Source organism: Ranitomeya imitator, chromosome 10, assembly GCF_032444005.1.
Source record: "Ranitomeya imitator isolate aRanImi1 chromosome 10, aRanImi1.pri, whole genome shotgun sequence".
Taxonomy (NCBI): domain Eukaryota; kingdom Metazoa; phylum Chordata; class Amphibia; order Anura; family Dendrobatidae; genus Ranitomeya; species Ranitomeya imitator.
This window is the reverse complement of record NC_091291.1, coordinates 115,755,196-115,774,701: the sequence shown is the minus strand read 5'-3', so window position 1 is coordinate 115,774,701 and position 19,506 is coordinate 115,755,196. Positions and strand designations below refer to the sequence as shown.

The following is a 19,506-nucleotide window of genomic DNA, read 5'->3' as shown; positions in this document are numbered from 1 at the left end:
TGTTACTATGTTACTATGTAATATGCCCATAATGTTCAAAGTCCATAGACCTGTATATATGTAAACACCAAGCCTCCGATCCAAGGTGGTCCCGCGACCACAACTCAGGAACTACATGTCAGAGTTTAAAATAATGCCTCATTCATTCCTAGGACGCAACAGAAAATGTAAAAAAAAATATACGGAAATACACATAAACCCGCCACATATACAGTACACACATGGGGTATTCCGCTATACTGCACAGTCTACATGTCTACGTTCAGGTGCGTCCCCCCCTATTGCCCGTCTTTGAGGAAACTCCTGTTTAATAAAAAGTATTGGGTGGAGAAGGAATTAGTGTAATCCTATTTCTAAAACAAACGGTGCTTTATTTTTTCCAGGCGTTGAATTATTAGTGAGTTTTCCATTTATTAATAATCAGCAGTTCAGGTGACTTAGCGCTAGTGTTTCCAAGTTTCATAATGACGCCACTTGTGTTGTGAGGATAACCTGGTACGTTTCAGCTATATCGCCTTTCAATGTCAGTTTTGTGGTTGTCGTTATAGGGTTACTTGGCTGTAAAAGGAGAAGAAAAAAAAAGAATTCAGCATGGCACGCAAAGCAGTGTATAGGATTATGCAAAAGAATATATTATGGTGCTGTGCGACCTTTGAGTTGTAATTGAGCACCCATTGACTTTTATGTGACCCCACTTATTGCATCTGATGGATCAGGCCATTATTGAAAAAAAACAAAAAACCAAAACAATAAGAACAATATTTTCCATTGCCTTTAGTGATAAATGACCCCATAATCCAGCACGCATCACCATATACTAAGGGTCATCAGCTCCATGGTTCAGTCCTGCGTGGACTCCACATACCACTGTATCGTCCCCTCGCATATTCAGAATCTGGGGAAAATTTTAACCCCTCCACGACCAATGACATATATATATATATATATATATATATATATATATATATATACACACGTCATCAGTCGTGTGCCTGCCTTTGATGGGGGCGGTCATATGCCTCTAACATCTTCGGGTGGATCTGAGATCCGCTCCTGGCTGTTATCAAGTTACTGTAAATGCCGCTGTTATTCACCGATTGGCATTTAACATGCGCCGGTCAGAAGCGCGTCACAACACTCGCCCATCAATGCCCCTGTCACATGATTGTGGGGCACTGATAGGTTGAAATGACAGAAGACCCCAGTGCCTGTCTTTGCGAACCTCCTATGTACGCTGGCAGATGGCCGGCGTTTATAGATCATGAGTTCTGCTACACATACAGGTGCTTCTCAAAAAATTAGACTGACAGGTATGCGTGCTATCCGTGAAAATCAGACGTCTAAATAAGGCATCTGCACTATATGTATATATATATATATATATATATATATATATAAAATGTCATGGTATACTTTTTCCGCTGTGACCCTCTGTATGAGAAAGTGCATGCAGAGTTAGAACACACTTTTGGCCTCCGTCCAGTAAAAGGGTGGTTGATTTTATATGGACTTTTGGTGCACGACTCTACACTGAACGTCAGAGGATGAAACAATACAAGTGAACGGGTTTAAAAAAAAACAAAACAAAACAAAAAAACCCAGAAAAAAATGTTAATTTCAGTGCTAATTCTCAAATCTGCAGAGTCCTCAGTATTGCAATTTGTGGATTTTTTGACAGGTTTTTGCAACAAAATGCATCTTGGGCACAGCAAAGGGTGAAATTTGCTGCAAAGAAAACATACCCACGCAGATTTTGCTACAGATTTAGAGGTCACTCACACTGGCATATTAAAAAAATAAATTAAAATTGGAAGATTTTTTCTCACTTGTCATTCATGTGCAGTCCATATACAATCAATTTTTTGCTTATTAATCATTTCCGGACCATTTACAGTTTCCTGTTACAGGATTGTAATGTATCCGTAAAAAATCGGATGACGTACTCCTGATCCGTATGGCATTTTGTTCCTTGCACTGAACCGATTTCGGAGTGAAATCACAGCAGGCTGTTTTTTTTTTTCTTGTGCTGAATACAGTTGAGAAAAAACACGCAGGTCTGCACTGCGTCATTGAATAACACAGGTCCGAGTGCAATCCAATTTCTGTCTCGGTTTACACTGGTCCGATTTATATGCTAGTGTGAGCGAGCCCTTAGGAACAAATCCACAGCAAAACGTTTCCATCATGTGAGACGTTTAATCAATGCAGGAACTCCACTCCATATGAGGCTGCCGTCACACTAGCAGTATTTGGTCAGTATTTTACATCAGTATTTGCAAGCCTAAACCAGGAGTGGGTGATAAATGCAGAAGTGGTGCATATGTTTCTATTATACTTTTCCTCTATTTGTTCCACTCCTGGTTTTGGCTACAAATACTGATGTAAAATACTGACCAAATACTGCTAGTGTGACGGCAGCCTGATTCTGAGCACTGAAATCACAAATATGAGACCTGTTCCTTCAGCATTCAGGTGACATCCTGGAATCCTTGACATCATTAATGTTGTCACAGGATTTCCTAGGTCGGAGGAGATGCAGACACGATATGTGCCGGCTTAGTGTTTTCCTGTAAGCTGTCCATTAGATCATCGCTCATGCTCTGTAGATGGCTAGAAACACACGCTATCTGGGTCTTATTTGTCCTCTAGGCCTGCAGCTGAATCTCCATTTTCACCATATACACGTCTTATCTCCTCTTTGTGACCCAACTCCCACCCAGGGTTTACCTACATCACATCCAGCAGGGGGTCTCCAGGTAATAGATACAGTTTTCCGCTGTCCGGCATCTACCACCGCTTTCACTGGCTCGATGGTGAATCCCTTCTGTTGTAAGAGCTGCATGTTGTCCCAGACAAATTCTACATTCTGAAAACAGAGAGAAATAGGCGTTATTATTATTGTATACCAACACGCAGACGTGACGTAGATTCTTTGGCTGTCGCTGAGCTCATAAGTCATTGACTTTATTTATGATGCAGTCAGTGCCGAAAATGGGACAGAAACACTCGCTCCTGTGATAAAACAGCTAGGGGAAAATTTTACATCACGGAAAGCAGGTTTGAGACACTGCTATAATCACAGATTCTTCCTCCTTTGGCCAGGAATTGTTGCATGTGCCTACCATGAACAGGAGCAGCTCTGCCTGGTCAGACACAGTCATTACACAATACATAGTAGGTAACATATTTATAAGATTATCTCAGCACAGGAACAATTTTTTAACACATCCAATTGTGACACTCCTTTTCATTCCAAGATCTATTGATTAAAATGTACTTTGAACATGGCACAAGCCCCCTTTAATGGCACATATGGAGCTTAATTCTGATCCATGCTGGGTGAAGATAAAGTTACAGTTTTCACCTCTATCACAGGAGTAACTTCAAGCTCTTGGATCCCAATGTAAAATCTGTTTCCCAACTTTTAAACACCACATATTGTACAGGTGTCCGACTATGTGGCAGAGATGAAAGCTGTGCTTACACCGACAGATTTCTGCCCAAAAAGAGCTTTGATCAACAATATAACAAGTCTGTCGGCGCTTTTTTAAGGGCCCTTTTACATGGACAAATGCAAATTGAATGAGGATGGCCTATCATTAAAGGTCTTGTCCAGGACAATTATATATATTTTTTTACTATGGGCCTAAAACTTAACAGGCAAGCAGTTGCTAAGAGCGACAACTATCTGCCTGCTCTACCGGGCGCCGGCTCAGAGCGATCACCAACTGTTCCTCCCGGTGATTCATCTGCAGCTCTTCCTCTTCTGGGGTTGCTCTGTCGACGGGATGTGTCTGCCAACATCATGCTGATTGACAGCTGGCTCCCCGCAGTTAGGAAGTGGGGAGCCAGCTGTCAACCAGCATGATGCTGGCAGTCTCATCCCGTCAGCAGAGCAGGACAGGTGAGAAGCTGCTGCTCTGTTGACGTCACATCAGCAGAAGCTGCTGAACTGCTGGAAGGAGCGGTCTGTGCCACTTTCGTTCTTAAGCCCAAATTTAAATAGTTCCGGATAACCCCTTTACTACAATGTTTGCATATGGTCGTCAGCACACCCTGTGTTCATGGATACTTGAGTGCCAGGAGCCAACAGCTGATTTCTGCCATCATTTTGGCTGCTCTCTTCCATGTTTACAAGGGCCAAGGGTCTCACAAAACACAGAATAAAAGGTATTAAATAGGAAAATAATTTACCTTTTTGGCGGACGATAGTAATGTACGTATGCAGCCAATATACAGTTCTCTGACAGCTGGTCTCACGTCATCCTCCGTCTGCGTACACCGAAGGGTCACAAGGAGAGAACTCACAGGTTCATCCGATTCTGAAGAAGTTTGGTAAATAAGTCATTATTACACGTAAAACTGCGGAGCGGTACCACTCTCTGGTAGTGGACAGGTGCAGCAGGGCAGTAACGCTCAGTCCACACACTAAGTGCTACGTAGCGGCATAACAACATATTTCCAGCATCTTCTGTTTGCAAAGAAAACAAGTGTGATGTCAGACTGGGAAAACACTGCATTTTCTATATGCTCCACGCACAGCCACTTGAGAGATGAGGTCGGCCAGAGATCGCCATTGACGTCAATGGGGATATTAGACTTATGCCACCGGTCTCAAGACAGCGGGGAAATTAAAATATATAGAGCAGAACATATAAAACCCATGAATAATGCAATAACTGGCACAGCATTCAATACAACGTGAGAAAAGGCAGTGGTGAAATGTGTCTCCATTAGTAAAATAACAGGAACTAGAGAAAGATTGATTTCAGCATATTCTTAGGGAATTCCCAAAAGATTAAACGTTAAAGATAAAGTGGTCGCTTTCTGGGTATAAAACTTTGGTCCATGGATCTAATGCCGTGAGGGTTCAATAAATTGCTGACATTGTGCATTAGCATCATACTAACATTTATATAGCACCAACATATTCTGTAGCGCTGTACAGAGATATTGCTATCAAGCACATTGCTCCCCATCCCCATTAGGGCTCAAAATCTAAATTCTAATTTAACATAAAAGTATGTTTTTTGTACAGCTACCACACTGCCCACATATACATACATACAACCACCACACTGCCCACGTATACGTACAAATAACCACCACACTGCCCACGTATACATACATACAACCTCCACACTGCCCACGTATACATACAAATAACCACCACACTGCCCACGTATACATACATACAACCTCCACACTGCCCACGTATACATACATACAACCACCACACTGCCCACGTATACATACATACAACCACCATACTGCCCACGTATACATACAAACAACCACCACACTGCCCACGTATACATACATACAACCTCCACACTGCCCACGTATACATACATACAACCACCACACTGCCCACGTATACATACATACAACCACCATACTGCCCACGTATACATACAAACAACCACCACACTGCCCACGTATACGTACATACAACCTCCACACTGCCCACGTATACATACATACAACCTCCACACTGCCCACGTATACGTACATACAACCACCATACTGCCCACATATACATACATACAACCTCCACACTGCCCACGTATACATACATACAACCTCCACACTGCCCACGTATACGTTCATACAACCACCACACTGCCCACGTATACATACATACATACAACCACCATACTGCCTACGTATACATACAAACAACCACCACACTGCCCACGTATACCTACATACAACCACCACACTGCCCACGTATACATACAAACAACCACCACACTGCCCACGTATACATACATACAACCACCACACTGCCCACGTATACATACATACAACCTCCACACTGCCCACGTATACATACATACAACCTCCACACTGCCCACGTATACGTACATACAACCACCATACTGCCCACGTATACATACATACAACCTCCACACTGCCCACGTATACATACATCCAGCCATCACACTGCCCACGTATATATACATACATACAACCACCACACTGCCCACGTATACATACATCCAGCCATCACACTGCCCATGTATACATACATACAACCTCCACACTGCCCACGTATACATATATACATACAACCTCCACACTGCCCACGTATACATACAAACAACCACCACACTGCCCACGTATACATACATACAACCACCACACTGCCCACGTATACATACATACAACCTCCACACTGCCCACGTATACATACATACATACAACCTCCACACTGCCCACGTATACGTACATACAACCACCATACTGCCCACGTATACATACATACAACCTCCACACTGCCCACGTATACATACATCCAGCCATCACACTGCCCACGTATATATACATACATACAACCACCACACTGCCCACGTATACGTACATCCAGCCATCACACTGCCCATGTATACATACATACAACCTCCACACTGCCCACGTATACATATATACATACAACCTCCACACTGCCCACGTATACATACAAACAACCTCCACACTGCCCATGTATACATACATCCAGCCATCACACTGCCCACATATACATACATACAACCACCACACTGCCCACGTATACATACATACAACCACCACACTGCCCACGTATACATACATACAACCACCACACTGCCCACGTATACATACAAATAACCACCACACTGCCCACGTATACATACATACAACCTCCACACTGCCCACGTATACGTACATACAACCACCATACTGCCCACGTATACATACATACAACCACCACACTGCCCACGTATACATACATACAACCTCCACACTGCCCACGTATACGTACATACAACCACCATACTGCCCACGTATACATACATACAACCTCCACACTTCCCACGTATACATACATCCAGCCATCACACTGCCCATGTATACATACAACCTCCACACTGCCCACGTATACATATATACATACAACCTCCACACTGCCCACGTATACATACATACAACCTCCACACTGCCCATGTATACATACATCCAGCCATCACACTGCCCACATATACATACATACAACCACCACACTGCCCACGTATACATACATACAACCACCACACTGCCCACGTATACATACATACAACCTCCACACTGCCCACGTATACATACATACAACCTCCACACTGCCCACGTATACGTACATACAACCACCATATTGCCCACGTATACATACATACAAACTTCACACTGCCCACGTATACATATATACAACCTCCACGCTGCCCACGTATACATACATACAACCATCACACTGCCCACGTATACATACATACAACCTCCACACTGCCCACGTATACGTACAAACAACCACCACACTGCCCATGTATACATACATACAAGCACCACACTGCCCACGTATACATACATACAGCCACCACACTGCCCACGTATATGTACATACAACCACCATACTGCCCACGTATACATACATACAACCACCACACTGCCCGCGTATACATACAACCACCACACTGCCCACGTATACATACATACAACCTTCACACTGCCCACGTATACATACATACATACAACCACCACACTGCCCACGTATACATACAAACAACCACCACACTGCCCACGTATAGATACATACAACCTCCACACTGCCCACGTATACATACATACAACCTCCACACTGCCCACGTATACGTACATACAACCACCATACTGCCCACGTATACATACATACAACCTCCACACTGCCCACGTATACATACAAACAACCACCACACTGCCCACGTATAGATACATACAACCTCCACACTGCCCACGTATACATACATACAACCTCCACACTGCCCACGTATACGTACATACAACCACCATACTGCCCACGTATACATACATACAACCTCCACACTGCCCACGTATACATACATACAACCTCCACACTGCCCACGTATACGTACATACAACCACCATACTGCCCACGTATAAATACATACAAACTTCACACTGCCCACGTATACATATATACAACCTCCACACTGCCCACGTATACATACATACAACCATCACACTGCCCACGTATACATACATACAACCTCCACACTGCCCACGTATACGTACAAACAACCACCACACTGCCCATGTATACATACATACAACCACCACACTGCCCACGTATACATACATACAGCCACCACACTGCCCACGTATACGTACATACAACCACCATACTGCCCACGTATACATACATACAACCTCCACACTGCCCACGTATACATACATACAACCTCCACACTGCCCACGTATACGTACATACAACCACCATACTGCCCACGTATACATACATACAAACTTCACACTGCCCACGTATACATATATACAACCTCCACACTGCCCACGTATACATACAACCATCACACTGCCCACGTATACATACATACAACCTCCACACTGCCCACGTATACATACATACAACCACCACACTGCCCACGTATACATACATACAACCACCATACTGCCCACGTATACATACATACAACCTCCACACTGCCCACGTATACATACATACAACCATCACACTGCCCACGTATACATACATACAACCTCCACACTGCCCACGTATACGTACAAACAACCACCCATGTATACATACATACAACCACCACACTGCCCACGTATACATACATACAGCCACCACACTGCCCACGTATACGTACATACAACCACCACACTGCCCACGTATACGTACATACAACCACCATACTGCCCACGTATACATACATACAGCCACCACACTGCCCACGTATACATACATACAGCCACCACACTGCCCACGTATACATACATACAGCCACCACACTGCCCACGTATACGTACATACAACCTCCACACTGCCCACGTATACATACATCCAGGCACCACACTGCCCACGTATACATACATACAACCACCACACTGCCCACGTATACATACATACAACCACCACACTGCCCATGTATACATACATACAACCTCCACACTGCCCACGTATACATACATACAACCACCACACTGCCCACGTATACATACATACAACCACCACACTGCCCACGTATACATACATACAACCACCACTCTGCCCACGTATACATACATACAACCACTACACTGCCCATGTATACATACATACAACCTCCACACTGCCCACGTATACATACATACAACCACCACACTGCCCACGTATACATACATACAACCACCACACTGCCCACGTATACATACATACAACCACCACTCTGCCCACGTATACATACAAACAACCACCACACTGCCCACGTATACATACAACCACCACACTGCCCACGTATACATACATATAACCACCACACTGCCCACGTATACATACATACAACCACCACACTGCCCACGTATACATACATACAACTACCACACGGCCCACGTATACATACATACAACCACCACACTGCCCACGTATACATACTGTAGCATAGCGACTGGTCATGTGAATGATGGATGGTATGTATCGCAGAGGTGGGTGGCCCTGTGATGGAAGCCTGGGTATGTTTTGCTCAAGCAGATCTACTGCTGAGGGGTTTGTTTACATTGGGAAGGCTTCCAGGTGATTGGAGAGATGGGTGGGTTCAGTCACCTACAAACCCAGCCAAAGAGGCGTGTCTGAACACGTAAGATGGTTTTGTGTGTAAGGGCCTGTGGTGATGTCACGCTCACCTGACTAGCCATGTGACAGATACCTGGGTGTGGTTACACCTATGTAAAAGGAGGTGTGTGTAGCACATGGAAGAGAGATTGAGTGTGTGAGTGTCTGTCAGGGGGGACACACTTCCGTGTGTCCTGGCAGGACACTGCAGAATGGCCTGTGTGTTGGACGGTTCCAAGTGGGGACGTCCTGGAAGCACACAGAGACCATTCCAGGCTGGAGAGCCTGCGTGCTGGACATAGCACGGACGGTCGGTGTTGGAGGCTCCTGGGAGTGGAGTTGTCCTGGAAGCACCTGGAGACCGTAGACCTGGACAGTCTGTGTTGAGGACCTGGGACTGACCTGAAGTCAGTGTAAGGAGTGGAACTTCTGAGAGGTAACCCCGGACAACGGGATTATAATATACAGCAGAGAAGCCTATCTGCTACATGAACTGTCCAATGTTTCATGGCTGTAATGAAATGGACTGTACCCTGACTGGTTTATGCAGAGTTTGAATAAACCATATGGACTGATATGTGTGAGATATCGTGCCTGAAGTGTTTATCCTGCTGCCAAGCGAGTATCCCCAAGACCCGTAGCGGGTGAAACACTACAATACATACAACCACCACACTGCCCACGTATACATACATACATACAACCACCACACTGCCCACGTATACGTACATACAACCACCACACTGCCCACGTATACGTACATACAACCACCACACTGCCCACGTATACATACATACAACCACCACACTGCCCACGTATACATACATACAACCACTACACTGCCCACATATACGTACATACAACCACCACACTGCCCATGTATACATACAAACAACCACCACACTGCCCACGTATACATACATACAGCCACCACACTGCCCATGTATACACACATACAACCACCACACTGCCCACGTATACATACATACAACCACTACACTGCCCACATATACGTACATACAACCACCACACTGCCCACGTATACGTACATACAACCACCACACTGCCCGCGTATACGTACATACAACTACCACACTGCCCACGTATACGTACATACAACTACCACACTGCCCACGTATACGTACATACAACCACCACACTGCCCACGTATACGTACATACAACCACCACACTGCCCACGTATACATACAAACAACCACCACACTGCCCACGTATACACACATACAACCACCACACTGCCCACGTATACATACAAACAACCACCACACTGCCCACGTATACATACAAACAACCACCACACTGCCCACGTATACACACATACAACCACCACACTGCCCACGTATACACACAAACAACCACCACACTGCCCACGTATACACACATACAACCACCACACTGCCCACGTATACATACAAACAACCACCACACTGCCCACGTATACACACATACAACCACCACACTGCCCACGTATACATACATACAACCACCACACTGCCCACGTATACACACATACAACCACCACACTGCCCACGTATACGTACATACAACCACCACACTGCCCACGTATACGTACATACAACCACCACACTGCCCACGTATACGTACATACAACTACCACACTGCCCACGTATACGTACATACAACTACCACACTGCCCACGTATACGTACATACAACCACCACACTGCCCACGTATACGTACATACAACCACCATACTGCCCACGTATACATACATACAACCACCACACTGCCCACGTATACGTACATAGAACCACCACACTGCCCACGTATACGTACATACAACCACCACGCTGCCCACGTATACGTACATACAACCACCACGCTGCCCACGTATACGTACATACATCCACCACACTGCCCACGTATACGTACATACAACTACCACACTGCCCACGTATACGTACATACAACTACCACACTGCCCACGTATACGTACATACAACCACCACGCTGCCCACGTATACGTACATACATCCACCACACTGCCCACGTATACGTACATACAACTACCACACTGCCCACGTATACGTACATACAACTACCACACTGCCCATGTATACGTACATACAACCACCACACTGCCCACGTATACGTACATACAACCACCACACTGCCCACGTATACATACATGCAACCACCACACTGCCCACGTATACATACATACAGCCATCAAATTGCTCGTATAAAAATACAGCCACTGTGTTACCCGCATATACATACATCCACCCCGCTGCCAGCGCATGCATACAAAGACCGCGCTGCCCACGTATACATACATACAGCCACCGCATTGCCCGCGTATACATACAGCCACCGCATTCCCCGCGTATACATACAGCCACCACGCTGCCCGCATATACATACAGCCACTGCATTGTCCGAATATAAATACAGCCACCGCGTTGCCCGCGTATACATATAGCCACCCCACTGACCGTGCATGCATACAGCCACCGCGCTGCCCGCATATACATACAGCCACTGCATTGTCTGCATATAAATACAGCCACCGCGCTGCCCAGGAATATATATAGCCAACCTGCTGACCGTGCATGCATATAGCCACTGCGCTGCCGGCGCATAAATACAGCCACTATGCAGCAACGCCGCAATCCGCACATACAAACAGCCACTGCGATGCCCGACCATATATAGCGCAATCAGCACGTAATACATACAGCCACTGTGATGCCCGAGCATATATACAGCAACCACGCAATCCACACGTAATACATACAGCCACTGTGATGCCCGAGCGTATATACAGCAACCGCGTAATCCGCACGTAATACATACAGCCACTGCGATGCTCAAGCATATACTGTATACAGCAACCACGCAATCCGCACATAATACATACAGCCACCGCGTTGCCCACGTATAGATACAGCCACCCAGTTGCCCGCATATACATACAGCCACCCTGTTGCCCGCGCATACATACAGCCACCCAGTTGCCCGTGTATACATACAACCACCACGCTGCCGGTGCACACATACAGCCACCACGCTGCCTGCGCATACATACAGCCACCATGCTGCCTCCAATAGGTGGCCTTAGACAGCTAGCTTTATATCCTCATGCAGGAGACATTTTCATACCTTTTTTACCCAGGGAGCACTGATTGGGCCTATAAGCCTCTCTCTCTGCCAGCTGGCGGTCTTCACTAGGGGAAACAGTACCCCTGAGACCTCAATACAAATATTGTTGCATTCATCAGTTTACAAGATCATAAACACAACATATTATTAGAATACACTTCTTTATTGATCAGAGAGAACCAAACTTACCTTCTTTATTTTCTGGGACTATGCTAAGGGATTCAGTGGGAACATCTATAGGATCGCCACCCTCAATATACATGATATGACTCCTTGATGCTCCCTTCAAGTGAATGGTGTGTGCGATGTGCTGGAAGGAAAAGCCAGAAGGTGAAAACAAGGAGCTGAAATAATCCCCGTCTTCTACAGATTGCAAATTTTTGTGAGCCTCGCTCATACATAAGAGCATATATACCTCTATATTCATATATCGCCGTCATGACATATGACATACATTTACGTCATATGTCAGCTCCTGACTATGATGCGTACTTGCTTGCCGACTCAGCATCTTTCCCTACAGGTGATAGCGGATTTATCAGTCATCATCTGCCTCTGACAGCCGCGGGTGGAGCGGAGCTCCACTTGAGGCTGTTAACCTGTTAAATGCTGCTGTCAATCTATGACAACGGTAGTTAACAAGCACCAGTAAGGGGCTCGTTATCCCACACGCCCATCGGCGTGCCTGTGTCTGCTGAAGACCCCCGTGCTTGTCATTAAGATTCTCTTTTGAAAGCTAGCCTGTGGTCAGCGTTCATAGCAGGTGGTGATTTTTCTGTATATATAGCACAAGCTATCGGTCGATCATAGCTTCAAGTCTACTAAGGAGATTACCAAATGCAGTAAAAAGTAAAAAAAAATATATATTAAAAAAAAAATAAAAATTCTAATCCCCCTTTAAAAATAAAATTACACATATTTGGTATCGCTTCCTTTATAAAATTCCAATCTATTAAAATATAAAGTAAATTAATGAAAATTAATCGTTACATGGTGCAATGAGGAAAAAAAAATCAAAACACCAGAATTTAGAGTTTTTATGGCCACCGCAACATTGCAATAAAATGCAATAACAGGTGATCAAAACATCGTATCTACTCCGAAATGACATCAGTGTAACTGTCCACTCAGGGTGCAAAAAATAAGCCATCAAACAGCATTATATGCCAAAAATTGAAAGTGTTATGGGTCTCAAAAAATGGTGATACAAGCAAATTTGCAAATTTCAGAATTTTTTTTCAACACTTAAATTTTTTAAAACAGCAACTATTCTTTGCAATTTTCAACGCACGTGGAATTTTTTTCCCCGCTTTCCAGTGAATAACATGATAAAATGAATGGTGTTATTCAACAGTACAACTCGTCCTGCAAAAAAAAAAGGCTTCATATGACGGAAAAATAAAAAAGCTATGGCTCTTGGAAGAAGGGAAGGAAAAAACAAAAATGAAAAAAAAAAAGCAAGGTGGTGAAGGGGATATATAGTAACACATCTGTTATTGAAAGCATTATTACTTTGCAGTATTTTTTCCACACGTGCCTAAAACTTTTGCACAGTGCCATATATAAAAAATGTCCTCCGAAGGTTATTCTCTTTGCTTTTATCCAAGTTGTAGGATCCTCTCTACAGAGAACCAAGCACAGACAGATCCAGTAATGGCTGGATCCTGACCTAAACCTCATTAGGGTTGGATAATAAGTCAGCAATTGGGTCAGTGTCAGGGACATTATGTATTTATGTGTCATTAACCGTATTGTGTATTTACAGGCCTGATGTGCATCTGTTATTTCTATATTTATTTAATAAAAATAAAAATGACCTAGATCTACATTAGATGTGGCATAGTTTCACAGAAAAAAAAAATAGAGAAACTATAATTTGTGCTTTTTTTTTTTTCTTACCTTACCGAAGAGCTCCACCGTGAGGATGTCCGAGTACAGCGCGCTCTCATGGTCTGGTGTGAACAGCACTGTGAAGTCTTGTGTTTTCTCAGGTTGGATGGCGCCCTCTACAGGAGTCACACTGAAAACGCTGCGCCCGTTGTAATTCTGTGGGCCTGAAATGGCAGAGTATGAGATCTGCGGTGGATTATCTATCTATCTATCTATCTATCTATCTATCTATCTATCTATCTAATTTAATAGTTACCTAACCATATAATATCTATCTGCCTATCTATGTATGTACATATCTATCTAATATTTATTCTATCTCATATCTATGTATGTATGTATCTAATTATCCATCCATCCATTCAGGCAGGCATCCAAAATGGCAAAGGAGTGAGCAGCAATCAATACCAATTTTTTTTTTTTTTAAATTGGTGTATTTATTGGTTCATATGAACAGGTGGCAACGTCAGAGTTTATCAAGCTTACTTGCGGTTGAACTGAAAACGCTGCTACCTGTTCACATGAGCCAACAAATACACCAATTTTTTGCTACTTATTGTTGCGCACTTTTTTTTTGCCTTTTTCTCATTTACCATAGGTTGGTGGATTACAACCTTCGGGTTGAAAAATATTTAGAACTGAAAGTCCTCAGTGGTTGACACCTTTTAATGGCCAACTGAAAAGATGGTAACAAATTGCAAGCTTTCGAGAATACCTTAAGGTTGCCATCTAGATTAGTACTTTTGTTTGTGCTAGTATATGCTATTTGGGTGCCAAGCCCCCCAGGTATCCACCAAACCTTCAATATATATCCATAAATTGGAGGCAGCACACCATTCGAAGTGAAAAAAAAAGCTTCTATTTAATGGTCCATCATGGCGACATTTCAGTTCTTTAGTTCTTCAATTTCTGGATACATATCTATCATCTATTATCCATCTATTATATATTTATCTATTATCAATCTATCATCTATTATCTATCTATCTATTATATATTTATCTATTATCTATCTATCATCTATCTATTTATCTATCATTTATCTATCTAACTATCTATCTATCTATCTATCTATCTATCTATCAAGGCTTGAAAAAGGTTCACATCTTTATGAACCGAAAGGTTGCTAAGATGGGCTAAAAGTAGCTCCTTTCTTCACTGAGAATGGTGTGCTGCCTCCATTTTTTGGATTTCTACAACTGAGGTTTAGTAACGATTAGCCAGATAGACAACCCTGGCTGCTGCACTAAGGATAGACTGGAGAGGGGAAAGTCGAGTGAGGGGAAGGACAATTAATAGAGCGTTGCAGTAGTCCAGGCGGGAGTGGATCAGGGCGACGTGAGGGTTTTTGTTGTTTCCATTGTGAAAAAAAGGCGGATTCTAGAGATGTTCTTTAGGTGTAAGCGGCACGAGCGGGCAAGAGATTGTATATGGGATGTGAAGGAGAGATCGGAGTCAAATGTAACACCCAGACAGCGCGCCTGCTGCTGGGGTGTTATTATGGTGCCACCCACGGAGAGGGAAACGTCAGATTTAGGGAGGTTAGTAGATGGTGGGATTAGAAGAAGTTCAGTTTTGGAGAGGTTGAGTTTCAGATAGAGAGCGGACATGATGTCGGAGACTGCGGACAGACAGTCAGTGGCGTTCTGTAGTACAGCAGGAGTAAGGTCAGAGGTTGACGTATATAGTTGTGTGTCATCAGCATAAAGATGGTACTGAAAGCCAAATCTGCTGATGGTCTGTCTAATTAGGGCTGTGTAGAGAGAGGAGAAGGGGGCCAAGGACTGAGCCCTGGGGTACCCCAACAGTGAGAGGAAGAGGGGACGAAGTGGAGCCAGAGAACAGAACACTGAAGGAGCGGTCAGAAAGATAGGAGGAGAACCAGGAGAGAGCAGTGTCCTTAATGCCTAGTGACTGGAGCCTAGAGAGTAGGAGAGGGTGGTCAACAGTGTCGAAAGCTGCAGAGAGGTCGAGAAGAATGAGCAGAGAGTGGTCACCGTTACATTTTGCTGTCAGAAGGTAGTTGGTCACTTTGATGAGTGCAGTCTCTATCGAGTGTAGGGGGCGGAAGCCGGTCTGTGAAGGGTCTAGGAGGGAGTGAATGGAGAGGTAACAGGTAAGGCGGGAGTAGACTAGGCGCTCCAAGAGTTTAGAGATGAAGGGGATGTTGGAGACCGGTCTGTAGTTATTTGTGCAGGATGGGTCGAGGGTGGGTTTCTTTAGTAACGGAGTAATGATAGAGTGTTTGAAGGAGGACAGGAAAATGCCTGAGGAGAGGGAGAGATTAAAGATTGTAGTTAGGTGAGTAGTGATGACTGGAGAGAGGGACTGGAGGAGATGAGAGGGAATGGGGTTGGTAGTGCATGTAGTCGGACGAGAAGAAGAGGAGCCTGGAGACTTCTTCTTCTGTGATGGGATCAAATGTGGAGAGTGAGGCAAGGGAAGATGCAGGGAGGGATGCGAGTCACTGAACTTGGTGTCTGGGAGCGGGGGCCAGGTCATCAGCCCGAATGTCTGTGATAGGGGCTTGTGCTTTTGGCCTGAAGAGGGAGTGAAAGGTGTCAAAAAGTTTCTTTGGGTTGTTGGATAGTGAGGAGATCAGGGTGGTGAAGTAGGTCTGTTTGATGAGGTGAAGGGCAGAGTTATAGGTTTTTAACATAAATTTGAAGTATATGAAGTGTTCTGGTGTGCGAGTTTTCCTCCTTAAGCATTCAGCACTCCTAGAGCATCGCTGGAGAAATCGGGTTTGTGATGTGAGCCAGGGCTGTTTTACTCTGTGTTTGGAGGTTCTGATGGTGAGGGGAGATACTTGGTCCAGGGTGCTTCTAAGAGTGTCATTGTAGTGATGTACCGCCAGATCAGGTCAGGAAAAAGAGGAGATTGGGGACAGTGATGAGTGTAAGGAGTCTTGAAAGTGTATGAGGGTTAATGGCTTGTAGATATCTGACTGAATGGTAGGTAGGTGTGTGCTGGGGTGAGCGAGGATTTGTGAGCATGAAGGAGAGAATGTTGGGGTCAGAGAGGGGAAGCGGTGAGTTATTTAGGTAGGAGAGTGAACACAGCCGGACAAAGACCAGGTCAAGGGTGTTACCGTCCTTGTGTGTCTCAGAGGTTGAGAGCTGTGAGAGGCCGAGCGAAGTGGTTAGTGATAGAAGCTGGGATGCAGATGTAGAAGTGGGGCTGTTTATGGGGATGTTGAAGTCTCCCAGGATAAGGGTTGGGAGTTCTGAGGACATCAAGTGTGGCAGCCAGGCAGAGAAATGGTCCAGGAAGTGGGTGGGTGAGCCTGGGGGCCAGTATATGACAGCTACTCTGAGGGAGAGGGGACGAAAGAGCCTGATGGTGTGGACCTCAAAAGAAGGGAATGAGAGTGATGGAGCTGGGGGGATGACCTGGAAGGTGCATTGTTGGGAGAGGAGTATGCCGACTCCACCACCAGGTCTGTTTGTGGGTCTAGGGGAATGGGATTATTGTAGGCCACCATGGGAATTGGCAGCAGGGGAGACCGTGTCAGAATCCTGGATCCAGGTTTCAGTGAGGGCCAATAGATTTAGAGAAAGTAGTTGTGCAGGAAGGGAAGCTTGTTACATACAGACTGTGGATTCCACAAGGCACAATTAAAAGAAGGAGATGAGGGAGTGCAAGTAATATTAATAAGGTTAGAATGGTTTTGATGTGAGTTAGGGTAGCGGTTGAGGTTGTGGGATGGTGGACCAGGGTTGGGGGAGATGTCTCCTAAAATCAGTAGGAGTAGGAAGATAAAAAGCAGGAATATTTTGGAATTGTAAGAAGTTTATTTGTGCAGTGTGTTTTGGCAAGATGGGCTGGGGTTTTTCAGGAAGGTGAGAAGTGCATGGGAGCTGTACATGGGAGAGGGAAGGAGAGAAGAGCTGATGTATATGAGTCGTGATGGAGGGGGGATTGGGCGGTGAATGTGGATGGCAAGGGAACATAGGAGGATAGGAATTAAGCACATGGATAGAAGAGACAGCAGAATGTGGGTTACCTGACTCCTGCCCTGACTAACTGCTATGGAATAACTGCCCTTTAACTTGATGCTTGTCTAATGCGATGCTTTGCTGAATGCGTGCGACCCCACACATGCGTGCACCCCTAAGAATTAATCTAAATTTACAGGCCCCCAGTGCAGGGAGAGGACAGCGGGATTATGGGAGCTGGTTAGTTATAAATTAGGGACAGCTGTTCAACACATCCTGGTGTGGATAGATGATCAAAGATGCAGTCCTGATTACATCTCTATACTAAACACCTCTCCTGTGATAAACATCTACAGAGACGCCCCCCTGGAGCTACAACAGTGAGTACTAAAAACCATGTATCTGATGATGAATTCTAGCAAAGAAGTTGAATGACATGAAATTACCATTCAGGGTGCTTGCTGACACATAAAAAAATCATTGCAATATACAAAGACATTCAGGATCCAGGGAGAGCTGGGGATATTCAGTGCATACCATTCAGGGTGCTTGCTGACACATAAAAAATCATTGCAATATACAAAGACATTCAGGATCCAGGGAGAGCTGGGGATATTCACTGCATAACATTCAGGGTGCATGCTGACACATAAAAAATCATTGCAATATACAAAGACATTCAGGATCCAGGGAGAGCTGGGGATATTCAGTGCATACCATTCAGGGTGCTTGCTGACACATAAAAATCATTGCAATATACAAAGACATTCAGGATCCAGGGAGAGCTGGGGATATTCAGTGCATACCCCCACCTGCAGAGCCGCACACCACATATATGGCTGTTCTATGAATGTATCTATCTAATATCTATATCTATTATATATTTATCTAATATCTATCTATATATCTATCAATCTATTTATTATCTATCTAT

The 19,506-nt window shown here is 44.5% G+C and overlaps 1 protein-coding gene across 1 annotated transcript in view; it reads right to left on the bottom strand.

The window, feature by feature from the left end:
• Window positions 1-337: 337 nt before the first annotated feature.
• Window positions 338-19,506, bottom strand: part of CFAP74 (cilia and flagella associated protein 74) — a 211,304-nt gene continuing 192,135 nt past the window's right edge. The window contains exons 35-39 of the mRNA XM_069741966.1: window positions 14,644-14,798; window positions 12,934-13,054; window positions 4,195-4,322; window positions 2,732-2,866; window positions 338-558 (exon numbers count right to left, since the gene is read on the bottom strand). Of these exons, the coding sequence (XP_069598067.1) occupies window positions 460-558; window positions 2,732-2,866; window positions 4,195-4,322; window positions 12,934-13,054; window positions 14,644-14,798 (638 nt within the window). The 3' untranslated portion in view covers window positions 338-459. The remainder of the gene's footprint in view (window positions 559-2,731; window positions 2,867-4,194; window positions 4,323-12,933; window positions 13,055-14,643; window positions 14,799-19,506) is intronic.